Here is a 25386-nt window from a genome sequence, read left to right on the forward strand (position 1 = left end):
GAGGTTGCAGTGAGCAGAGATGGTGCCACTGCACTCCAGCCTGTGGGCAACAGGGTGAGACTCCTCAAAAAAAAAAAAAAAAATAGCTCTAGTATCCACCCCACAGATGGTTGTTTCCAATTAGATGTAGTAAATGCACGCCTTTATAACCCCATAACCCATTGCCTTCTGTGTATCAGGCCTCTCTCTGATGCAGGGTCCCAGCTCTGCCACAATGCTCACAGTGTATCTCAGGCTGTGCCTTTCTTTTTTTTGTTTTCTTTTTCTTTTTTTTTTTTTTTTTGAGATGGAGTCCCACTCTGTTGCCAGGCTGGAGTGCAGTGGTGCGATCTCGGCTCACTGCAACCTTCACCTCCCAGGTTCAAGCGATTCTCCTGCCTCAGCCTTCCGAGTAGCTGTGACTACAGGCGTGCACCACCACACCCAGCTAATGTTTGTATTTTTAGTAGAGACACGGTTTCACCATGTTAGCCAGGATGGTCTTGATCTCTTGATCTCGTGATCCGCCTGTCTTGGCCTCCCGAAGTGTTGGGATTACAGGGCGTGAGTCACCGCGCCCGGCCCCAGGCTGTGCCTTTCACAGCTCAGAGCAGGGCACACATCTCACTGAGTGTGCACTGACCTCAGGCCTGCAAACTCTTGCACCTTTCAGGTGTTTGCCTATATCCAGAGGACAGAGACATAGGCAGAGACAAAGATATGGGGGGAGGGCCCAGCACAGTGGCTCATGCCTGTAATTCCAGCATTTTTGGAGGCCGAGGCAGGAGGATCACTTGAGCCCAGGAGTTCAAGATCAGCCTGGGTAACACAGCGAAATCCCATCTCTACAAAAAGCTGGCAGGAGGATCACTTGAGCCTGGGCAGTCAAGGCTACAGTGAGCCATGATGGTGCTGCTGCACTCCAGCTTGGCAGACAGAATGAGACCCTGTCTCAAAAAAAAAAAAACAACAAAAAACAAAGATATGGGGAGCACACGATGTGTGTGTCACAGCAACACAGGGAATTTCCTTAATCCCCCCCAATATATACCACCTCCCTTTCCCACCTCCATCTATCTCCCCACATTTGTCAGAGAATTCCTCTGAAGGGTAATGCAGTTGAATTTGAGGGGCAGCAGAGCTCAGGGGTGAAAACACAGGCTCTGGAGGTGAGTTTAAATCACAGCACCACCACTTCCTGGCTGGTTGTCCCCGCAAAGTGACATTGCCTCTCTGTGTCTCAGTTCCTTCTTCTGGAAAAGGGGGATAATAAATTAACAGGCCCGCGCCAGAGCTGTTGGATATTTGAAAAGCGCTGAGCCTGGCCTGGCACCTAAACAGCTCAGCAAGTGTTAGCCAGGATCACTAGCAGTAATATTTAGCTACTGACTGCTTTCTTTTCTTTTCTTTCTTTCTTTTTTTTTTTTGAGAGGTAGTCTTAGAATCTGTTGCCCAGGCTGGAGTGCAGAGGCGCGATCTCAGCTCAGTGCAACATCCATCTCTTGGTTCAAGCTATTCTCCTGCTTCAGCCTCCCAAGTAGCTGGGACTGCAGGCGTGCACCACCATGCCTGGCTAATTTTGTATTTTTAGTAGAGACAGGGTTTCACCACGTTGGCCAGGCTGGTCTCAAACTCCTGAGCTCAGGTGATCCACCCACCTCAGCCTCCCAAAGTGCTGGGATTACAGGTGTGAGCCACTGCACCCGGCCCTTTTTTCTGTTTCTTATCTATTTAGTTTAGAGATAGTATCACACTGTCTATAAAACTCACAACCATTCTCCCAGGCTAGTCCCAAACTTCTGGGCTTAAGCAATGCTCTCACCTCAGCCGCTGTGCTGGTGGCACTGACTGCGTTCGTCACCTGTCTAATCCTCCCGTCTTTCAGGGCAGATCAGAGGCTCCTGGGTACCTGGTGCCCCTGCACTGCAACACAGGGCTGGACACACAGGGGGCATTTGGGGGATGTTTGCTGAAGGAACAAATGTAAAGAAAGGCTGAAAGATACACATATATAATTTTTGAGATGGAGTCTCACTCTGTCACCCAGGCTACAGTACAGTGGGGCCATCTCAGCTCACTGCAACCTCCATCTCCGGGGTTCAAGCAATTCTCCTGCCCCAGCCTCCTGAGTAGCTGGGATTACAGGTGCCTGCCACCATGCCCTGTTAATTTTTGTATTTTTAGTAGAGACGGGGTTTCACCATGTTGGCCAGGCTGATCTCAAACTCCTGACCTCAGGTGATCCACCCACCTTGGCCTCCCAAAGTGTTGGGATTACAGGTGTGAGACACCACGCCTGGCCAATTTTTGTATTTTTAGTAGAGACAGCGTTTTACCATGTTGGCCAGGCTGGTCTCGAATTCCTGACCTCAGGTGATCTGCCCGCCTCCACCTCCCAAAGTACTGGGATTACAGGCGTGAGCCACCATGCCTGGCCCCAAAAGATATTTTGGTCAAGCGAGGCCAATTCATTATAAGAGGTAGAGAAGAGAGCAACAGAGTGACAAGGAGAAGCTCAGGAAGATTAAAGCAGGAGAGCTAAAATGTTCTCCAGTGCCACAACTGGGCGCTCATTTCCATGCAAACTGTTTGCTTTGCAGATGGGGAAAGTGAGGCCTCGATGGGGCAGAGCCAGGGCCTCTCCACTTGCTCAGGGGTCCTGCTCCCACCATTCAGTCCGATACCAGCTGCCTCCCCCAAGCCCTCCTGAATCCACCCCACTCGCAAGGCTCTGGAAACAGATACCACTAGAAAAAAACACAGAGCTTTATTATTCTCAACACCAATCGCAGCGGTCTTCATAGGACAGAGGAGTGAGTTCTGTCAACAGACAGGCGGCCCCTACTTGCCGGCGATGAGCGGGTTCCGCAGGACCACGATGACCGAGTCCCCGCGCAGGAACATCTTGGAGATGTAGCGGTCTTTGTTGACTGGCTTGGACTTCTTCTTGCCCTTGCCGCTCTTGGGTACCTCAGTCCACATCTCCTTCACGTTCTCCAGCACCATGTTGCAGTGCCTGGTGGGGAACAGGGAGGGGAGGCACTGGGCGTGAGGGGCGTGCCTCTGACAGTGCCCCCTACTGCCTGCTGCTCCCCGCCTCCAGCAGCATGGCTTGGGGAAGGGTGCAGGTGCTAGGCCGGGATGACCAAGCTGCCAAAGCAACTCTGCCAGTCCTTAGGTTGAGGCTGAGGCAAAGGACTGCACCTCTCTGTGCCAGTTTGCTCCTTTTTAAGAGGGAAGATAATCACGTTACCTTCCTCACAGGGCCGTTGAAAATTATCATTTTCTTTTTTGAGACAGAATCTCACTCTGTTGCCTAGGCTGCAATGCAGTGGTGCAATTTCAGCTCACCACAACCTCCGCCTCCTGGGTTCAGGCTATTCTTGTGCCTCGGCCACCTGAGTAGCTGTGAATACAGGCGTGCACCACCACGCCTGGCTTTTATATTTTTAGTAGAGATGGGGTTTCGCCATTTTAGCTAGGCTGGTCTTGAACTCCTGACCTCAGGTGATCTACCCGCCTTGCCTTCCCAAAGTGCTGGGATTACAGGCATGAGCCACCACGCCTGGCCATACACCCCAGGCTTCTGAGACAGCTGTCTTTGAGCTCTTCAGACTGGAGCTGGAGCAGCCTCTCCAGGCCTGCGGAGAACACCTCCCAGGACCCAGCACTCACCTATCGAAGGCCTTCACGCGGCCCAGGAGTTTCTTATTGTTGCGGCAGTTGATGAGCACTTGGGTATTGTTCTTGACTGACTGTGTGAGCACAGAGAGTGGACCGGTGTTAAATTCCTCCTCCTCTCGTTTCTGCAGCTCCTCTGGGGTCATCTCACTCTTGGGCTTGTTGAGGAGGCTCCTGCATGGACAACCATGGAACCAATAAGTGAGAGAGGCTGGAGTTGAGAGGCTGGAGCTGTGAGGATGGGTGATCAGGGCCTTGGCTTCAGTGTCTCCCCAACCTTGTCCCACCACATCTGTCCTCCTGTTCAGCCTTCTGAGTATCATCAGCTAGATGCCTAACAGACTTTTTTTTTTTTTTTTGAGACGGAGTCTTGCTCTGTTGCCCAGGCTGGAGCGCAGTGGTGTGATCTCGGCTCACTGCAACCTCTGCCTCCTGGGTTCAAGCGATTCTCCTGCCTCAGCCTCCTGAGGAGCTGGGACTACAGGCATGCACCACCTCCACGCCCAGCTAATTTTTGTATTTTTAGTAAACAGGGGGTTTCACCATGTTGGCCAGGATGGTCTTGATTTCTTGACCTTGTGATCCACCCGCCTCGACCTCCCAAAGTGCTGAGATTATAGGCGTGAGCCACCGTGCCCAGCCAGACATTTTCAACTCTGCATGTCTCAGGTCGGGATCCAGATCACCCAACCACCCAAGCCTACCCTATCTACAGCGTTCCCCATCTGCTTTGATGGTAACTCCATCCTTCTAGTTCTCTGGGCAAAAACTCTTTGTCAACTTGATTCCTCTTTTTCCCTCACATCCTACATGAAATCTGTAGGAAATGGCCGTTTCTTACCATGGCCTAAGCCTCTGTCTTCTCTGTCCTGCAATCTTTCTGGTCTCTCTGCCTCCACCCACGTTCCCTGACAGTCTGTTCTCCACAGAGTGGTCTGAGGGGGTTGTGCTAAAACCTAAATCATAACATGTCACTCTTCAAAACCCTCCCAGGGTATGGGTACAGTGGCTCATGCCTGTAATCCTAGCACTTTAGGAGGTCAAGATGGATTGATCACTTGACGTGAGGAGTTCGAGACCAGCCTGGCCAACATGGTGAAACCCCATCTCTACTAAAAATACAAAACAAAACAAAACAAAACAACAATAAAAAAAACCACCAACAGAAAATTAGCCAGGCGTGGTGGTGCACGCCTGTAATCTCAGCTACTCGGGAGGTTAAGGTAGAAGAATTGCTTGAACTCAGGAGTCGGAGGTTGCAGTGAAGTGAGATCATGCCACTGCACTCCAGCCTGGGTGACAGAGCGAGACTCTGTCTCAAAAAATAAATAAATACAAATTAGAAAATACAAAAATTAGGCCGGATGCGATGGCTCACGCCTGTAATCCCAGCACTTTGGGAGGCCGACGCGAGGTGGATCGCCTGAGCTCAGGAGTTCGAGACCACCCAGGGCAAGACGGTGAAACCCTGTCTCTTCTAAAAATGCAAACAAATTAACCAGGTGTGGTGGCGCATCCCTCTAGTCCCAGCTACTTGGGAGGCTGAGGCAGCAGAAACGCTTGAGCCCCAGCAGCGAAGGTTGCAGTGAGCCAAGATCGCGCCACTGCACTCCAGCTTGGGCTACAGAGTGAGACTCCATCTCAAAAAAAAAATTAGCTGGGCATGGTGGCGCATGCTTGTAATCCTAGCTACTTTGAAGGCTGAGGCAGGAAGATCGCTTGAACCCAGGAGACAGAGATCGTGCTACTACACTCCAATCTGGGTGACAGAGCGAGACTCCATCTCAAACAAACAAAACAAAAGAAAACCCTCCCATCCTCCCCCCATCTCAGTGTAGAAAGTAAAACCCCGACCAGACACGGTGGCTCACACCTGTAATCCCAGCACTTTGGAAGGTCGAGGCGGGTGGATCATTTGAGGTCAGGAGTTTGAGACCAGCTTGGCCAACATGGTGAAACCTGGTCTCTACTAAAAATACGAAAGTTAGCTGGGCATGGTGGTGGGTGCCTGTAATCCTAGCTACTCGGGAGGCTGAGGCAGGAGAATCGCTTCAACTCAGGCGGCGGAGGTTGCAGTGAGCTGAGATCGCACCATTGCACTACAGCCTGAGCAACAGAGCAAGGCTCCGTCTCAAAAAAAAAAGAAAAAGAAAAAGAGAAAAAGATTTTTCTTTTCCCCTGGGGACTAGAGGTTTCATTCACTGATGTATCCTATGTAGCTTAAGCAGTGTCTGATACATAAGCATTCAATGTAATATTTGCTGCACTAATAAATGCGCAAAATCATGTCAATGACTCGTTCGTTATCCGTGTAAGTTGTGAATCAAGTCGAAAACGCACCCGTCTCCACCTCAAATGATCAAGATAAGTCCCTTATTTCAAATAATTATTTCTAAAAGTCCTAACTTCCCTCCCCCATTATTCGTTTTATTTCTTTTGTTTCGTTTTGAGATGGACTCTTACTCTGTCGCTCAGGCTGGAAGTGCAGTGGCGCAATCTCGGCTCACTGCAACCTCCGCCTCCCGGGTTCAAGCGATTCTCCGGCCTCAGCCTCCTGAATAGCTGCAATTACAGGCGCCCGCCACTACGGCCGGCTAATTTTTGTATTTTTGGTAGAGACGGGGTTTCACCACAATGGCCAGGCTGGTCTCAAACTCCTGACCTCAGGTGATCCGCCCGCCTCGGCCTCCCAAAGTGCTGGGATTTACAAAGCTGAGCCACCGCGCTCGGCCTCCCCCAGTATTCGTAAAATCGCTGCCCCTTAACATTCATTTCAATAGGACTAATTATCTAGGACCACTCCCGTTATCGTTTAAAACATGTTTTTCATAATTAAATTGGTTTTTTTTTCTGTAGAGACGGGGGTCTCGCTATGTTGCCTAGGCTAGTCTCGAACTCCTGTGTTCCAGCGATGCTCCGCCTTGGCCTACTAAAGTGCTGGGATCACAGGCATGAGCCCCCGCGCCCAGCCCAGGGCGTTATCTGATAAAGCTGTCCCCTCTCCCGAAGTCACGATGCGTCAAAGGCCCCACGCCCGTTCTCAAACTCATCAGGAGAAAAGCAGGACGCTGCATCCCTAAAACATCTGCCCCTGCCACCCCCGCTCTGCTCAACCCTTCCCACACTCAATCGGTCAAATATCCACCCTCAACCTCATTCCCGCCGCCTAAGCCTAGCCCGGCCTCACATGATGGTCACTACGCTCTCCGTTCACTCCCGTTTCCTCCGCGTTGCTGCTGCCTGAGGAGAGAGAGGCGGGACTTCCTCTTCCTGCGACCCACTTCCGTTGGCGCCTGCGCAAAGCCAACCAGTAAGTGGAGGCGTGGCCTGTTGCCATAGCATTCCCCACCAACGGTGCACAATGATGGAATAAAAGCCTCGGGTAGGGGTTCGAGGCCAGTCAGAACCACACGGGGGCAGATGTTTATGACAATGAAGACAAAAGGAAAGGCGGTCTGATTCAAACCGTTTCTTGAAGAATGGTACAGGTTGAAGGAGGGAAATGACAAGCTATTTCCAAATGCCCGCCGGCCGTGACTTCGGGGGCGCGGCCTCCGTGAAGCCAATCCGCTCCTCGCTTCGGAGACAGGCACCGCCCCTCTTCCCTCTGGGACGCGTTACTGACGTATCTACTGATCTTTCCGATCCTGCGCCACCAATCCCCTGCCTACATCCGGAAGGGGCATGGACCTGCGCCCGGGAGATCGAATATTTTCCATGATCAAACGCTGCTCATTGGCTTTCCCTCCTCCGCTAAGGCGGAGCCTACTTCTCTTGCGCTCCCATTTGGGTCGTGCCATTCTCAGGGGAACCAACCCCAATACCTAAGGGAGGCTGGGAGGCGTGTCCTCAGGACCGTAGTTCTTATTGGTTTCGCTGCTCGCTGTGGGGTGGGCTGGTGCAGCCGCAGCTGTTGCTTATTGGCCCACCGGTTCCATGGGGTGGAACTTGGCTGGGCCTAAACTCAATCCGTGGTCTGGTACAGGTTTCAGGGCAAAGCAGCCATGCGTTCCGGGGGCCGCGGGCGGCCCCGCCTGCGGCTGGGGGAACGTGGCCTCATGGAACCACTCTTGCCGCCGAAGCGCCGCCTGCTACCGCGGGTTCGGCTCTTGCCTCTGTTGCTGGCGCTGGCCGTGGGCTCGGCGTTCTACACCATTTGGAGCGGCTGGCACCGCAGGACTGAGGAGCTGCCGCTGGGCCGGGAGCTGCGGGTGAGGCTGGGCGGGGACCCGGGCACCGCGGGGACCCTCATTCCCTCCCCGCTGTTACCCAGGGTTGACGTGGCTTTAGCGTACGGCCCTAACCGCAGATGCCACCGTCTTCGTCATCTGAGCGCATGACCCTTACCAAAGGAATAAGGCTTCGGGCTGGTTCTGCAACAGTAGCTTCCTTTTAAGAGGAAAGGTCTGAAATAGTAAGACGGGGGGGTTCAGGGTTCTACGCCTTTAGTCAACTATTTGGAAGAGTCCCTTCCTCCATCTCCCCTCTCTCTCACTGGGCCTCGATTTCCCCATCAAGTTTGAGGTAGGCTGGACCGGATGGTCTTGGGAGGACTTTTCCTGAGCCTTGGATTTATCCTAGAAGTCTCCGATGCTGGAGGCGGCACATTAGGAAGAGGACCCGGGGCTCCTCGCGGGTGACGGCGCCCGGGGTAGGGTTGAAATGGGGGGTTGCTCTCATTCTTCCCTTCCCTATCCCACCTCCTTCCCAAGGTCCCGTTGATCGGAAGCCTCCCCGAAGCCCGGCTGCGGAGGGTGGTGGGACAACTGGATCCACAGCGTCTCTGGAGCACTTATCTGCGCCCCCTGCTGGTAGTGCGAACCCCGGGCAGCCCGGGAAATCTCCAAGTCAGAAAGGTAAAGGGAGCCACCTCCAGTCCCTGACCCCCTAGCCCTCCAGGGAATGGGAAATAAGAATCCTGTTCAAGATCCCAAAGAAGCTAAGAGGAGGAACTGGGGCTCTGACTGGAGTTAATCGGACTCTAGACTCCATGCTGGTAACAAACCACCAGGCTGTACTGCCCCCCTTAATGCCCCCACCAAAAGCTTACTGTGTGCTAGGCATAGGCAACAGACAGCCCTATAAGGTGGGTACCAATATGATCTTCATTATGCAGATGGGGAAACTGAGGCTCAGAGAGGTTATACACATTGCACAAATCCTACAGATAATAAGTAGTAGACCTTAGCCGGGTGCAGTGGCTCATGCCTGTAATCCCAGCACTTTGGGAAGCCAAGGTGGAAGAATCACCTGAGAAGTTTGAGACTAGCCTAGTCAACCTAGTGAGACCCAATGTTTAGAAAATCATAGACCTAGAGTTGAACCCAAACAGGTTGGCTCCGAGCTGGTGCTGTAATGTATCTGTTGTCTTCCAGAAAGCATGAAGAGTCATTTAAAGGCCAGGTGCAGTGGCTCACACCTCTAATCCCAGCACTTTGGGAGGCCGAGACAGGCAGATCCCTTGAGATCAGGAGTTTGAGACCAGCCTGGCCAACATGGTGAAACCTCATCTCTACTAAAAATACAAAATTAGCCGGGCGTGGTGGTGGGTACCCGTAGTCCCAGCTACTTGGGAGGCTGAGGCACGAGAATCACTTGAACCCAGGAGGCGGAGACTGCAGTGAGCTGAGATTGCGCCACTGCACCCCAGCATGGGTGACAGAGCGAGACTCCATCTCAAAAAAAAAAGTCACTTAAATACTGCCTGAGTCCCAATGCTACCTCATCCACTTAGATTGTGACCTTGGACTTGTTTCTTTTTTATTTTATTTTATTTTATTTTGAGATGGAGTCTCACACTGTCGCCTGGGTTGGAGTGCAGTGGCGCGATCTCGGCTCACTGCAACCTCCACCTCCCAGGTTCAAGCAAATCTCATGCCTCAGCCTCCTGAGTAGCTGGGATTACAGGTGTGCACCACCATGCCTGGCTAATTTTTTGTATTTTTAGTGAAATGGGGTTTCACCATATTGGCCAGGCTGGTCTCAAACTCCTGACCTTATGATCCGCCCACCTCAGCCTCCCAAAGTGCTGGGATTACAGGCGTGAGCCACCGCGCCCGGCCTGGATTAGTTTCTTAACCTCTCTGAGCCCATTTCCTCATCTGTAAAATGGGGTCATGTATTGGCAGTCCCTCCCCTAAATGGTTCCTAGAAGAGGGCTTAGCACACAGTGAGAGCTATTTAAGGGTAAGCTGTGATGAGTCTTGTTGGCTTCAAGAGGTGGGGTCTCCCCAACATCTGGCACCCAGTAGGTACTCACCAGGACTGTCAAGGGAATGATTTTAATCAGAGTAGGGGGCTGGGCACAGTGGCTCACATCTGTAATCCCAACACTTTGGGATGCTGAAGCAGGCAGATCACTTGAGGTCAGGAGTTCGAATACCAGGCTGGCCAACATTGTGAAACCCCATCTCTACTAAAAATACAAAAAATGGCCAGGCGTTGTAGGGGGCGCCTGTAACCCCAGCTACTCAGGAGGCTGAGTCAGGAGAATCACTTGAAGCCAGGAGGCGGAGGTTGCAGTGAGCCAAGATCAAGCCACTGCACTCCAGCCTGGGTGACAGAGCAAGACTCCATCTCAAAAAAAAAAAGAAAGAAAGAAATCCATTAAATCAGAGTGGGGCTTTAGAGTCAACCCATCTGTTCTGCATGGTTCAGGTCACGTGGCCCTTCTCCCCACCTCCTCCCCAGTCCCCGTCCACCCTCCCGAACCTCTCTCTTGCCGCTAGTTCCTGGAGGCCACGCTGCGGTCCCTGACAGCAGGTTGGCACGTGGAGCTGGATCCCTTCACAGCCTCAACACCCCTGGGGCCAGTGGACTTTGGCAATGTGGTGGCCACACTGGACCCGAGGGCTGCCCGTCACCTCACCCTTGCCTGCCATTATGACTCGAAGCTCTTCCCACCCGGATCGACCCCCTTTGTAGGGGCCACGGATTCGGCTGTGCCCTGTGCCCTGCTGCTGGAGCTGGCCCAAGCACTTGACCTGGAGCTGAGCAGGGCCAAAAAACAGGTGAGGAGCAGGAGTTGGGGAGGGTAGTGGGCTACCTCCACCTTTTCCCAAGCCCCCACCCTCCCTTGCCTGGACATTTGTCATCCCTCTCGTCTTCCCACTCTACTCCACGCACAGAGCCACAGGGATCTTTTTTTTTTTTTTGAGACGGAGTTTCGCTCTTGTTCCCCAGGATGGAGTGCACATGGCGAGATCTTGGCTCCCCGCAACCTCTGCCTACTGGGTTCAAGCAATTCTCCTTCCAACCTCAGGTGATCTGCCCACCTCGGCCTCCCAAAGTGCTGGGATTACAGGCGTGAGCCACCGCGCCTGGTCATCACAGGGATCTTTTTACTTTCTAGATGTCAGATTCTCTTTCCTCTCCCCCAAACCCTCCCAGGGCTCCTGCCTCATTCCAGCCATAATCCAGAGTCCTTATATTGGCCCACGAGCTGTGCCCTGTTACCTCTCCAGCCTCATCTCCCACCCCTCACCTCTTTCTTGCTCACTCTGCTGTAGCCACCCCCACCTCCTCTGGGTTCCTCAAACCCGCAGAGCTTGCTCCCGCCTCAGGGCATCTGCACTTGCTGTTTGCTTTGGATAGAATGTGCTTTTCTGGCCAGGCTCCGTGGCTCACACTTGGAATCCCAGCACTTTGGGAGGTTGAGGTGGGTGGATCACAAGGTCAGGAGTTCAAGACCAGCCTGGCCAACATGATGAAACCCCATCTCTACCAAAAATACAAAAATTAGCCAGGCTTGGTGGTGCATACCTGTAACCCCAGCTACTCGGGAGGCTGAAGCAGAGAATTGCTTGAACCCGGGAGGCGGAGGTTGCAGTGAGCCAAAGTTGCACCACTGCACTCCAGCCTGGGCAACAGAGCGAGACTCCATCTCAAAAAAAAAAAAAATTATCTGGGAATAGTGGCATGCTACTTGGGAGGCTGAGAGGGGAGGATGGCTTGAGTCTAGGAGTTTGAGACTGCAGTGAGCCATGATCGTGCCACTGTATTCTAGCCTGGGTGACAGAGACCTTGTCTCTTAAAAAAAAAAAAAAAAAGAATATGCTTTTCATAGATATCTTCCTGGCTGGCTCCCACTCTTCACTCAGGTGTCCACTCCAATATCACCCCTTCAAAGAGGCCTTCCCGGCCGGGCGTGGTAACTCACACCTGTAATCCCAACACTTTGGGAGGCCGAGGCAGGCAGATCATTTGAGGTCAGAAGTTCGAGCCCAGCTTGTCCAACAGGGAAACCCCATCTCTACTAAAAATACAAAAATTAGCTGGGTATGGTGGTACATACCTGTAATCCTACTACTTGGGAGGTTGAGACAGGAGGATCACTTGAAACCGAGAGGCGGAGGTTGCAGTGAGCCGAGATCGCACCACTGCACTCCAGCCTGGATGACAGAGCAAGATTCTGTCTCAAAACAAACAGAAAAGAAAAACACAGGCCGGGTGCGGTGGCTCACACCTGTAATCCCAGCACTTTGGGAGGCCGAGGCAGGTGGATCGTGAGGTCAGGAGATTGAGACCATCCTGGCTAACACAGTGAAACCCTGTCTCTACTAAAAATACAAAAAGTTAGCTGGGCGTGGTGGCGGGCGCCTGTAGTCCCAGCTACTCGGGAGGCTGAGGCAGGAGAATGGCGTGAACTCGGGAGGCAGAGTTTGCAGTGAGCCGAGATCGCGCCACTGTACGCCAGCCTGGGCGATACAGCGAGACTCCGTCTCAAAAAAAAAAAAAAAATAGAAAGAAAAAAAGAAAAGAAAAGAAAAACACAGATTTAATCATGCTCCTGCCCTGCTCAACCCCTCTCTGTGCCTCCCCAGTGTCCCTATAACAAAGCCCACACTCCTTGGCCCTTGCTAAACCTTCCGGACTCCTCTCAAACCTCTGGGACCCCTTCCCTGGCCATAGCCTTGCCCTGTGTTGCTCCCTTGGCTGGGAATACTCTTCCTCCTGCTCCATTTTGCCAGGCCAGTTCCTACCCACTCTCATGGCAAACATCCCTTCCCAAAAGACCCAACGCCCTCTCCAGGCCAGGTCATCCCCCAGCCTCCTTCCTATGCCCTCTCAGGACTCTATAGTTCTTAGAAGCATTTGTCTCAACTGCATTTCACTGTTTGTATAATTATTCATTTGTGGATCTATCTGTTTCACCAAACTGAGCTTGAGGAATAATAATCAGAGATAACCCTTATTTAGTTATATGCCAGGCACTGTTCTAAGACCCGGATTCAAACCTTACCCTTTGAAAAGAACTGTTATTGCCGGGCGCGGTGGCTCAAGTCTGTAATCCCAGCACTTTGGGAGGCTGAGGTAGGTGGATCATTTGAGGTCAGGAGTTCGAGACCAGCCTGGCCAACATGGTGAAAGCTTGTCTCTACTAAAAATACAAAAATTAGCCAGGCATGCTAGCGGGAACCTGTGGTCACAGCTGTATGGGAGGCTGAGGCAGGAGAATCTCTTGAACCTGGGAGGTAGAGGGTGGAGGTTGCAGTGAGTCAAGATTGCATCATTCCACTCCAGCCTGGGTGACAGAGCAAGACTTATTCTAAAAAAAAAAAAAAAAAAAAAAAACAACTCTTATTAACCCCATTTATAGATGAAGAAACTGATCCTTCCAGAAGTTAGTAACTTCCCCATGCCTGCTTTGTTATGAAGCAGCCGAGTACGGATTTGATCCCAGACAACTGACTAAGAATCTGTGCTCTTGGCTACCACGTTCTATGAGTGAGGACACCTTATGTGTTCTGTTAAGCATGCAAGCGGGCAAGAAGTGTGGGTGTGTTGAGGCTGAGGGCTAGTCCTGAGCTGGCTCTGGCCACCCCCCTGCTGCTCCCACAGGCAGCCCCGGTGACCCTGCAACTGCTCTTCTTGGATGGTGAAGAGGCGCTGAAGGAGTGGGGACCCAAGGACTCCCTTTACGGTTCCCGGCACCTGGCCCAGCTCATGGAGTCTATACCTCACAGCCCCGGCCCCACCAGGATCCAGGCTATTGTAAGACCAGGGTCCCCTGGCTTCTGGCGAGGGAGGGAGAAGGTTAAGCGGGGCTGGCGTCATCCTGCACGGGCCCCTCCAGTCCTAGCCTTTCTCCTTAGGAGCTCTTTATGCTTCTTGATCTCCTGGGAGCCCCCAATCCCACCTTCTACAGCCACTTCCCTCGCACGGTCCGCTGGTTCCATCGGCTGAGGAGCATTGGTAAGGGTGAATGCGGAGGTGGGCCCCAGCCCACCTGGGGTATGGGGTACAGGGCGGCGGGCTGGGGTAGGACAGGCACCTACACTCTAAAGGCTCATCCACCAGTCTAGGCCACATAGGGAGACCCCATCTTTTTTTTTTTTTTTTTTTTTGAGATGGAGTCTCGCTCTGTTACCGAGACTGGAGTGCAGTGGCATGATCTTGGCTCACTGCAACCTCCACCTCCCAGGTTCAAGCCATTCTCCTGCCTCAGCCTCCCGAGTAGCTGGGACTACAGGCGCATGCCACCATGCCCGGCTAATTTTTGTATTTTAGTAGAGACAGAGTTTCACTATGTTGGCCAAGCTGGTCTTGAACTCCTGACCTCGTGATCCATCCACCTCAGCCTCCCAAAGTGCTGGGATTACAGGCATGAGCCACCGTGCCTGGTGACCCCATCTCTTAAAAAAAAATTAGCTGGGTGCAGTGGCATGCACCTGTCATCCCAGCTACTGGGGAGTATCCTTAGAGCCTGGGAGGTCAAGGCTGTAGTGAGCCAAGATTGCACCACTGCACTCCAGCCTGGGCAACAGAATGAGATCCTGTCTCAAAAAAATAAAAAATAAAAATAAAATAAAGGCTGGGCTTGGTGGCTCACACCTGTAATCCCAGCACTTTGAGAGGCGGGTGGATCACTTGAGCTCAGGAGTTTCAGACCAGCCTGGGCAATATGGCGAAACCCTGTCTCTACAAAATAAAAACAAACATTAGGCCAGGCGCGATGGCTCACGCCTGTAATCCCAGCACTTTGGGAGGCCAAAGTGGGTGGATCACCTGAGGTTAGGAGTTTGAGACCAGCCTGGCCAACAGGGCGAAACCCCATCTCTACTAAAAATACAAAAAGTTAGCTGGGCGTGGTGACATGTGCCTGTAATCCTAGCTATTCGGGAGGCTGAGGCAGGAGAATGGCTTGAACCTGCGAGGCGGAGGTTGCAGTGAGCCGAGATCACGCCACTGCACTCCAGCCTGGGCAACAGAGCGAGACTCCATCTCAAAAAAAAAAAAAAAAAAATTAGCCAGGCATGGTGGCACCTGCCTGCAGTCCCAGTGACTTGGGAGGCTGAAGTGGTAGGATCACTTGAGTCTGGGAGGTCGAGGCTGCAGTAAGCTGTGATCACACCACTGCACTCCAGCCTGGGGACAGAGTGAGACTCTGTCTCAAAAAAAAAGTAATAATAAAAATTAAAATTAAAAAAATTAAAAATTGTTTTTAAAAATAAAGGCTTGGCTGGGCGCAATGGTTCACGCCTGTAATCCCAATACTTTGGGAGGCTAAGGTAGGTGGATCACAAGGTCAGGAGTTTGAGACCAGCCTGGCGAATATGGTAAAACCCTATCTCTACTAAAAATACAAAAATTAGCTGGGTGTGGTAGCGTGTGCCTGTAGTCCTAGCTACTCCGGAGGCTCAGGCAGAAGAATCGCTTGTACCTGGGAGCACAGGTTGCAGTGAGCTGAAATTGTGCCACTGCACTCTAGCCTGGGTGACAGAGCGAGACTCTGTCACTAAATAAATAAACAAATAAATAAATAAGAAAATAAAATAAAGGCTCATCCAGCCTTTCCTCTACCTCCCTAGTCTTTCTAAGGAACTAGAGATTAGTAATAGTGATTACCAGACAGGGGCTCTAAGGTGAGACAGCCGTGGTTTCCAATCTTATCAGCTGGATGAACTTGGACAAGTGGCTTCATTTCTTTGAGCCTCAGTTTCCTATCTGTAAAACGGCCAGTGGGGGCCGGGCCTGGTGGCTCATGCCTGTAATCCCAGCACTTTGGGAGGCCGAGGTGGGCGAATCACAAGGTCAGCAGTTCGAGACCAGCTTGGCCAATATGGTGAAACCCCATCTCTACTAATAATACACAAATTAGCTGGGTGTGGTGGCAAGTGCCTATACTCCCAGCTACTCAGGAGGCTGAGGCAGGAGAATTGCTTGAACCCGGGAGGTGGAGGTTGCAGAGAGCCGAGATTGTGCTATTGCACTCCAGCCTGGCGACAGAGCAAGACTCTGTCTCAAAAAAAAAAAAAAAAAAAAAAAGGCCGGAGGGCCCAGACATAGTGGCTCATGCCTGTAGTCCCAGAAATTTGAGTGACCAAGGCAGGAAGATCACATGAACCCAGAAGTTTGAGGCCAGCCCGGGCAACATAGGAAGATCCCATTTCTACACACACACGCACACACACACACAATTACCCAGGCATGGGGGCATGCGCCTGAAGTCCTAGCTATTTGGGAGGCTGAGACTGAAGGATCACTTAGGCCAGCGAGATTAAGGCTGTACTGAGCTGGGATTGTCCCACTGCACTCCAGTGTGGGTGAGAGAGCAAGATCTTTTTTTTTTTTTTTTTGGAGACAGAATCTTACTCTGTCACCCAGGCTGGAGTGCAGTGGTGCAATCTCAGCTCACTGCAACCTCCACCTCCCAGGTTCAAGCAATTCTCCTGCCTCAGCCTCCCAAGTAGCTGGGATTACAGGCGCCCACCACCACACCCAGCTAATTTTTGTATTTTTAGTAGAGACAGGGTTTCACCATGTTGGCCAAGCTGGTTTCGAACTCCTGACCTCAGGTGATCCACCTGCCTTGGTCTCCCTAAGTGCTGGGATTACAGGCATGAGCCACTGCACCAGGCCACAAGATTATGTCTCAAAAAAAAAGAATGTCTATGTCTTAGACTCGGAGGGATTGAATGAGACCAGGAACATAGTGAGCCCACAGGAAGGAGTAACTGGCATTCATTCTTGTTGGGATGACCAGGGCTTTGTCTCTGGGTGCTCTGCCTTCCTCTGATTTGTGGACTGGGGACCTTCGACTACTAAGGACTAACTCTTCCTCTCTAATCGCCCCCACCTCCAGAGAAGCGTCTGCACCGTTTGAACCTGCTGCAGTCTCATTCCCAGGAAGTGATGTACTTCCAACCCGGGGAGCCCTTTGGCTCTGTGGAAGATGACCACATCCCCTTCCTCCGCAGAGGTACCAGCTGCAGGGAGGGATGGAGGGTGGGTGTCCAAGGAAGCCACAAATTGGAACTGGCCAAGTCCCCTTCCCAGGGCTGGGGAATGGTGCTGAGTGGCCTTAACCTCTTTGCGCTTTGATTTATTCATCTGTAAAATGGGGATAATACTCCCTATCTTAGAGTATTGTTGAGGGGATTGAACATGCTAACACCGGTAAAGACCTTACTTGGACCAGCACCCAGCACATAGCAAGCATTCCAGAAATGTTTGCAGCTGGGCACGGTGGTTCACACCTGTAATCCCAGCACTTTGGGAGGCTAAGCGGGGTTGGGGGGGGGGGGGCAGGGGGAGGATCCTTGAGCCCAGGAGTTTGAAACCGGCCTGGGCAACATGGCATAAATCTTGTCTTTACTAAAAATAGAAAAAAATTAGCCGGGCATGGTGGTTCACACCTATAGTCCCAGCTACTCGAGAGGCTGAAGTGGGAGGAGCACTTGGGCCTGGGAAGTCCAGGCTGCAGTAAGCCTTGATTGAGCCACTGCACTCTAGCCTGGACAACAGAGGGTGATGATATCTCAAAAAAAAAAAAAAAGTGCCAGGCTGGGCGTGGTGGCTCACACCTGTAATCCTAGCACTTTGGGAGGCTGAGGCGGGCAGATCACCTGAGGTCAGGAGTTTGAGACCAGCCTGGCCAACATGATGAAACCCCATCTCTACTAAAAATACAAAAATTAGACAGGTGTCGTGGTGCCTGCCTATAATCCCAGCTACCCGGGAGGCTAAGACGGTAGAATCGCTGGAACCCGGGAGGCAGAGGCTGCAGTGAGCCGAGATCACGCCACTGCACTCCAGCCTGGGCGACAGAGTGAGACTCTGTCTCAAAAAAAAAAAAAAGTGCCAGAACATAGTATCTTTCACCAGTGTGTGGTGGCAAGGCAAGGTTACCTAGAGGTTGGGCTTGGGCTTCTGGGTCGTGGTGGGCTGCAGTGGACCTGACAAAGTCTCCTCTGTCACTTCAGGGGTCCCCGTGCTCCATCTCATCTCCACGCCCTTCCCTGCTGTCTGGCACACCCCTGCGGACACCGAGGCCAATCTCCACCCACCCACGGTACACAACTTGTGCCGCATTCTCGCTGTGTTCCTGGCTGAATACCTGGGGCTCTAGCGTGCTTGGCCAATGACTGTGGAGAGGACTGTGAGAGAGAAGGTCCCAGCGGGGGCCAGTGAAGCTCAGGCAGGATCTGCCTAGGGTGTGCTGGTTTGTCCTTTTCATACCTTTGTCTCCTAATTGTGCTACAATTGGAAGACCTTCTTTCTTTTGATTGTCTCAAGCTGCCACCCTTCAAGGACAGGGAAGAGACCACTGTGGGATGACAGCCAGAGGAATAAGAACTTGCTCCCTCCCCAGAGGTAAACACTTGGTCCAAAGGTTTGCAGGGACCAAATGCTGTTCTTTTTTTTTTTGAGACGGAGTCTCACTGTGTTGCCCAGGCTGGAGTGCAGTGGCGCGATCTCGGCTCACTGCAAACTCCGCCTCCTGGGTTCACGCCATTCTCCTGCCTCAGCCTCCCAAGTAGCTGGGACTACAGGTGCCCGCCACCACGCTGGCTAATTTTTTGTATTTTTAGTAGAGACGGGGTTTCACCGTGTTAGCCAGGATGGTCTCGATCTCCTGACCTTGTAATCCGCCAGCCTCGGCCTCCCAAAGTGCTGGGATTACAGGCGTGAGCCACCGCACCTGGCAAAATGCTGTTCTTTAAGTCAGCAAACTGAAAAAGTAAAAGACTGCTGGGTGTGGTGGCTCACACCTGTAATCCCAACACTTTGAGAGGCTGAGGGGGAAGGATCACCCGAGGTCAGGAGTTTGAGACCAGCCTGGTCAACATGGTGAAACCCTGTCTCTACTAAAAATACAATAATTAGCTGGGCATGGTGGTGGGCGCCTGTAATCTCAGCTGCTTGGGAGGCTGAGGCAGGAGAATCACTTGTACCCGGGAGGCGGAGGTTGCAGTGAGCCGAGATCACACCACTGCACTCCAGCCTGGGCAACAGAGCGAGACTCCATCTCAATAAATAAATAAATATTTTTTAAAAAGAGTAAAAGACTAAAAGACTATTACTGGTCTGGCCCAGTGATGCCACCCAGCTGGATGAATTCTCTGTGGTTTGTGTTGTGTCAGTTCATTCTCCAGAACAGCAGCCTTGCTACTGCACCAGTCCTAACCTAACTCCCACACGGGGCACACAGAGGATGTCCTCATAACCAGGCACAGAGGAGACAGAAGCTCATATTTTGGAAGTCCAGATTCTTCCAGACCCAGTGGGTAATAAGCCATTGTTTCTGGCTGGGCATGGTGGTTCACACCTGTAATCCCAGCTCTTTGGGAGGCAGAGGCAGAGGGATAGCTTGAGCTCAGGAGTTTGAGACCAGCCTGGGCAATAGAGCGTGACCCCATTCTCCAGAAAAAAGAAAAAAAAAGAAAGCGTAACCAATGTTTCTGCAAAACACCACCTGCATAAGCCAGGTGTGGTGGTGCACACCCTGTAGTCTCAGCTATTCAGGAGGCTGAGGTGAGAGAATCCCATGAACCCAAGAGTTCAAGACCAGCCTGGGCAACACAGTGACACCCTGTCTCAAAACAAACACCACCACCAACAACAACAACAAAAAAGGCCAAACATTCTGTAGAACTCGTGTAAATAGATATTGCATGACAAGGGGGATCTGAAATCAAAGAAGAGGGTGAGACAACATGAGTCTCCTCACTGCATCATGTGAATTTTTAAGACAGAACCCAGAGGCTCCCAAAGTATTTCACTATGGAACACTTTTTATTGGGAAGCACTTCATAGAACTAGGATACTTCGGCCGGGCATGGTGGGCCACACCTGAAATCCCAGCACTTTGGGAGGCTGAGGCCAGCAGTTCAGCTGAGTTCAGGAGTTCGAGAGCAGCCTGGACAACATGATGAAACCCCATCTCTACTAAAAATACAAAAATTAGCCAGGTGTGGTGGCATGAGCCTGTAATCCCAGCTACTTGGGAGGCTGAAACAGGAGAATTGTTGGAACCTGGTGGCAGAGGCTACAGTGAGCCAAAATCACGCCACTGCACTCCAGCCTGGGCAATAGAGCGAGGCTGTCTCAACAAACAAACAAAATACAACAACAACAAAAAGAACTAGGATACCTCAGAAGGTACTTTGGAAAACATGGGGTTTTGAAAGTCTGAGAGCATCTATGAGAGAAATGGGTAAGACAGATCTAGATTTACCGCAGAGTAGTTAGGGCACACTGTCTTTCCCCTTCAGCTGTTGGTACAGCACTGTGAGATGGCAGTGTAACTGCAAACTCCAATGAGCAAGTATTTCCCAACCCTACCTAATTTTCAGACTCAGCTGGGGTGCTCATTAAAAAATGCAGACTGGGTGCAGTGGCTCATGGCTACAATCTCAGCACTTTGAGAGGTTGAAGTGGGAGGATCACTTGAGCCCAGGAGGTTTTTCTTTTTGAGGCGGAGTCTCGCTCTGTCACCCAGGCTGGAGCGCAGTGGTGCGATGTTGGCTCACTGCAACCTCCGCCTCCCGGGTACGAGCGATTCTCCCGCCTCAGTCTCCCAAATAGCTAGGACTACAGGTGCGTGCCACCACGCCTGGCTAATGTTTGTATTTTTAGTAGAGACAGGGTTTCACCGTGTTAGCCAAGATGGTCTCGATCTCCTGACCTCGTGATCCGCCTGTCTCGGCCTCCCAAAATGCTGGGATTACAGGCGTGAGCCACCGTGCCTGGCCCATGCTGTCCTTAAGGAGACACTTTGGTGCATACACACCTGCTCAGCAAACCGACTCAAAAGAAAAACCTGAGATAGATGGCACCTGGAAGCAGTCCTACGCTGTGTAGGTGAGCATCTGCCCTCCAAATCAACTCCAGGGCTGAAACTCGGGGTATCAAATGAGAGGATAAACATAGGTCCTCAATTTAGGTTCTTCCACATTCGCTGACATTTATTGAGCATCTACTATGTGCCAGGCATCATGAGAACTTTTTTTTTTTTTAAGATGGAGTTTCGCTCTTGTCACCCAGGCTGGAGTTGCAGTGGCACAATCTCGGCTCACTGCAACCTCCACCTCCTGGGTTCAAGCGATTCTTCTTCATCAGCCTCTGGAGTAGCTGATTACAGGCATGTGCCACCATGCCCAGCTAATTTTTGTATTTTCTTGGTTTGGGGGAGAGAGTCTTACTCTGTTGCCCAGGCTGGAGTACAATGGTGAGATCTCAGCTCACTACAAACTCCACCTCCTGGGTTCAAGCGATTCTCCTGCCTCAATCTCCCAAGTAGCTGGGAATACAGGCACCTGCCACCATGCCCTGCTAATTTTTGTATTTTTTAGTAGAGATGGGACCATGTTGATCAGGTTGGTCTTGAACTCCTAACCTCAGGTGATCCACCTGCCTCGGCCTCCCACAGTGCTGAGATTACAGGCATTGAGCCACCATGCCTGGCCAATTTTTGCATATTTAGTAGAGATGAGTTTTGCCATGTTGGCCAGGCTGGTCTTGAACTCCTGACCTCAGGTGTCCACCCGCCTTGGCCTCCCAAAGTGCTGAGATTACAGGTGTGAGCCACCGTGCCCAGCCCATGAGAACTTTTTTTTTTACATATACCAAACTATGTAGTCTCCCTGACTACAAATCCTGAAATAGGTACAATTTCAGTTCTCATTTTGCAGGTGAGGTGGCTGAGACTGAGAATTGCAAACCAGTTGTGTATGGTGTGCAAATTTTCACTCACAGCTGTGCTCGCAACCCCCATGTCCTATCTCCCTTCCAAAAAGTACCTGTGGCTGGGTGCAGTCACTCACCCCTGTAATCCCAGTCCTTTGGAAGGTTGAGGCAGGAGGACTGTTTGAGCCCAGAAGTTCCCGACCAGCCTGGGCAACAAAGACCCTGTCTCTACAAAAAAAATTAAAATTAGCTAGTATGGTGCCTGTGGTCCCAGCTACTTGGGAGGCTGAGGCAGGAGGATCTCCCGAGCCAGGAGTTTGAGGTTACAGTCAGCTATGATTGTGTCACTGCACTCCGGCCTGGGTGACAGAATGAGACCCTGTCTCAAAAAAATAAAAATAAAAATACCCCAAATCCACCCCCACCACTACCAAAAAAAAAAAAATACACTTGTGCCAGATGAAATTTGTTAAGAAAAAGTATCCAGAGAATTTTAACTTTAATCTGCTTTATGCAGATTTTTGGCTTGAATCTGGGGTAAGAACTGTTAGCCCTGTTGTACAGATGAGGCTGCTGGTGCCTGGCAAGTTCCCACAGCCAGCAAACCCTTTTATCTTTTTTTTTTTTTTCTAGACAGAGTCTCGCTCTGTCGCTCAGGCTGGAGTGCAGTGGCACGACCTCAGTTCAGTGCAACCTCCGGCTCCCGGGCTCAAGCAATTCTTCTGCCTCAGCCTCCCGAGTAGCTGGGACTACAGCCACACGCCACCACGCCCGGCTGATTTTTGTATTTTTAGTAGAGACAGGGTTTCACCGTATTGGCCAGGCTGGTCTCAAATTTCTGATGTCACAATCCACCGCCTCGGCCTCCCGAAGTGCTGAGATTACAGGCGTGAGCCACTGTGCCCGGCCTTGCATTTTTCATTTGTAAAAGTTATGTCAGTGGGTTTTTTTTCCCTTTCCTACCTACTAGGCCATTTTGATTTTTTTTTTTTTTTTTTTTTTTTAGTTTTGGCTTCCTTGCTGATAATTCCAAGCTTTTAAAATTTTTAAACAGTTTAAAATAAATTTTGTATTATAATCTGTGATTGACAGTTTCATCATGTGAAGCCTATGTGGGTGTTTTTGTTGTTTCTGCTGGTTCTTGTTCATATTATTTCCATTTGTTTGGTTATTTGTGTACTACTCATTACCTGAAAAATTATTTGTGGTGGGCTGGGTGCGGTGGCTCACACCTGTAATCCCAACACTTTGGGAGACCAAGGCGGGCAGACTGCTTGAGGTCAAGAGTTCAAGACCAGCCTGGCCAACATGGTGAAACCCCATCTCTACCAAAAAAAAAAAAAAAAAAAATTGCTGGGCGTGGTGGTGGGTCCCTGTAATCCCAGCTACTTGGGAAACCTAGGCAGTAGAATCGCTTGAACCGGGGAGGCGGAGGTTGCAGTGAGCCGAGATTGTGCCACTGCACCGTAGCCTAGGCAACAGTGAGACTCCATATCCAAAAAAAAAAAAAAAAAAAAAGCCAGGCGTGGTGGCTCACACCTGTAATCCCAGCACTTTGGGAGGCCAAGGTGGGTCAGGAGTTCAAGACCAGACTGGCCAACATGGTGAAACCTTGTCTCTACTAAAAATACAAAAAATTAGCCGGGTGTGGTGGCGCGCACCTGTAGTTCCAGCTACTTGGCAGGTGAGGCAGGAGAATCACTTGAACCCAGGAAGCGGAGGTTGCAGTGTGCTGAGATCGCGGCACTGCGCTCCAGCCTGGGCAACAAGAGCGAAACTGCATCTCAAAACAAACAAACAAAAATATTTGTGGGGCTTCTAGATGACAGTTCCTTCCACAGGTGGACTTGTGTTTGTTTTTGCCAGACATGTCAGCTAGAAGTACCCTGTATCACACAGAGGACGTGAACCTGGCTGCGAACCTGTGCCAAGGGCCAGTCTGTGACCACAGATTATCAGAATCTTTCTTTTTTTTTCATTTGATTTCTGCCTCTTGAATACCTCTTCAGTCTTTCGGGTCATCCTTACCTGAGCTTGTAGCTCTCTGGAATCCCAGTTCCTGCAGTTGCTCACTGTGGGCTGGCTTTGGACTTGACTTTTGCCTGCTCCTTCCAGTAAGGCTGCCAAGTAGGAAACCCCAGTGTGTCCACATCAGCAAACACCCTGAGAGCAAATGTGGCTTCAGAGCCCCACATATCATTCTTTTTTTTTTTTTTTTTTGAGGCGGATTCTTGCTCTGTCTCCCAGGCTGGAGTGCAGTGGCGCAATCTCGGCTCACTGTAAGCTCTGCTCCCCAGGTTCACGCCATTCCCCTGCCTCAGCCTCCCGAGTAGCTGGGACTACAGGCACCCACCACAACACCCGGCTGATTTTTTGTATTTTTAGTAGAGATGGGGTTTCACTGTGTTAGCCAGGATGATCTCGAACCGCCCGCCTTGGCCTCCCAAAGTGCTTGAGATTACAGGAGTGAGCCACCGCGCCCGGCTCCCACATATCATTCTCTTAACTATTTGGCGTGGTGGGTCTTTACTGTATTTTATTGGCTATTTGATCCTTTGAAGGGCATTTTTTTTTTCAGTTGTTCTCAACAGGAAGGTCCGAATAATCTAACTCACCCTCCCCACAAGATTCAAACCCAGGTCTTTTTGATTCTAAAATCTAAGCATTGAATCACATAATGTATCCTAGTCCTCTGGAAATTCTGATTTCCGGAGAAGAATGTCAGAGACTTAGCTGCCTCTCAATATCCATTTTTCCCTTCCTTTAAACTGAAAATTTAAGATATCCAGCTGGGCGTGGTGGCTCACCCCTGTAATCCCAGCGCTTTGGGAAACTGAGGTGGGTGGATTACTGGAGGCCAGGAGTTTGACAGCAGCCTAGACAACGTGGTGAAACCCCGTCTCTACTAAAATACAAAAATTAGCCAGCTGTGGTGGCGAGTACCTGTAATCCCAGCTACTCAGGAGGCTGAGGCAGGAGAATCATTTGAGCCCGGGAGGCAGAGGTTGCAGTGAGCCGAGATCACACTACTGCACCCCAGCCTGGGCGACAGATCGAGACTGTCTCAAATAAATAAATAAATAATTAAGTGGCTATTTAAAAACTTTAATTACAGGGATTTTTAGTAAAGAGTGTTTTGTTGGGCATATTGCACCCAGCTAAAAGACTGCATTTCCTAGACTCTCATGCAGCCCTTCTGTGGCTAAGTCTGACGGGTGAGATGTATATAGAAGCATAGTGTAGTGCTTCTGGGAGGAAGGGGGCCTCCCTTCCGGCAAAATGGTGATAGTAAAAGCAATATAATCTTGGCTGGGCACGGTGGCTCACTCCTGTAATCCCAGCACTTTGGGAGGCTGAGGAAGGACGACTGCTTGAGCCCAGGAGTTTGAGACCAACCTGGGCAACTCAGTGACCCCATCTGTACCAAAAAAATTTAAAAATTAGCTGGGTATGTGGCGTACACCTGTAGAAAACCCAGCTGCTTGGCAGGTTGAGGTGGGAGGTTTCCTTGAGCCCAGGAGGTTGCTGCAGTGAGCTGTGATCATACCACTGCACTCCAGCCTGGGTGACAGAGAGAGACCCTGTCTCTAAGGGAAAAAAAAAAAAAAAAAAAAAAATCTTGTTCAAGCTACTACTATTTTGAGATTTTTCAAATCCAAATTGACACAGATGAGAAGAGTAAAAAATAATCTCAGGCTAAGGGACTTGGCTAGGGATCCCTTCTCTTTCCACTTTTTCCATCCCCCATGCACAGGCCTACAACTCCCCTCTCTTCCCAAACCCTCCCTTCACAACACACAAACCAGTCTGCACACA

At 51.0% G+C, this 25386-nt stretch overlaps 2 protein-coding genes across 3 annotated transcripts; one reads left to right on the forward strand and one right to left on the reverse strand.

Annotated features, from left to right (window-relative positions):
* Positions 1-2727: 2727 nt before the first annotated feature.
* Positions 2728-7351, reverse strand: SNRPD2 (small nuclear ribonucleoprotein D2 polypeptide). 2 transcript variants are annotated; one of them, XM_008970724.5, is made up of 3 exons: positions 6848-7351; positions 3655-3834; positions 2728-2995 (listed from the first exon to the last, which is right to left on the reverse strand). In XM_008970724.5, coding segments are annotated over exons 1-3 (357 nt in total). In that variant the 5' UTR covers positions 6850-7351; the 3' UTR covers positions 2728-2820. The 2 variants fall into 2 exon arrangements, with proteins under 2 accessions (XP_008968972.1, XP_014198198.1); XM_014342712.5 differs by lacking the exon at positions 6848-7351 and adding an exon at positions 4502-4617.
* Positions 7352-7516: 165 nt separating this feature from the next.
* Positions 7517-25253, forward strand: QPCTL (glutaminyl-peptide cyclotransferase like). The gene is made up of 7 exons (XM_034944669.3): positions 7517-7871; positions 8373-8516; positions 10389-10670; positions 13501-13653; positions 13755-13854; positions 16745-16861; positions 17865-25253. Exons 1-7 carry the CDS (start codon positions 7665-7667, stop codon positions 18008-18010), a joined length of 1149 nt encoding a protein of 382 aa, XP_034800560.1. The 5' UTR covers positions 7517-7664; the 3' UTR covers positions 18011-25253.
* The last annotated feature ends 133 nt before the right edge of the window (positions 25254-25386 follow it).

Source organism: Pan paniscus, chromosome 20, assembly GCF_029289425.2.
Source record: "Pan paniscus chromosome 20, NHGRI_mPanPan1-v2.0_pri, whole genome shotgun sequence".
In the NCBI taxonomy this organism is placed as follows: Eukaryota; Metazoa; Chordata; class Mammalia; order Primates; family Hominidae; genus Pan; species Pan paniscus.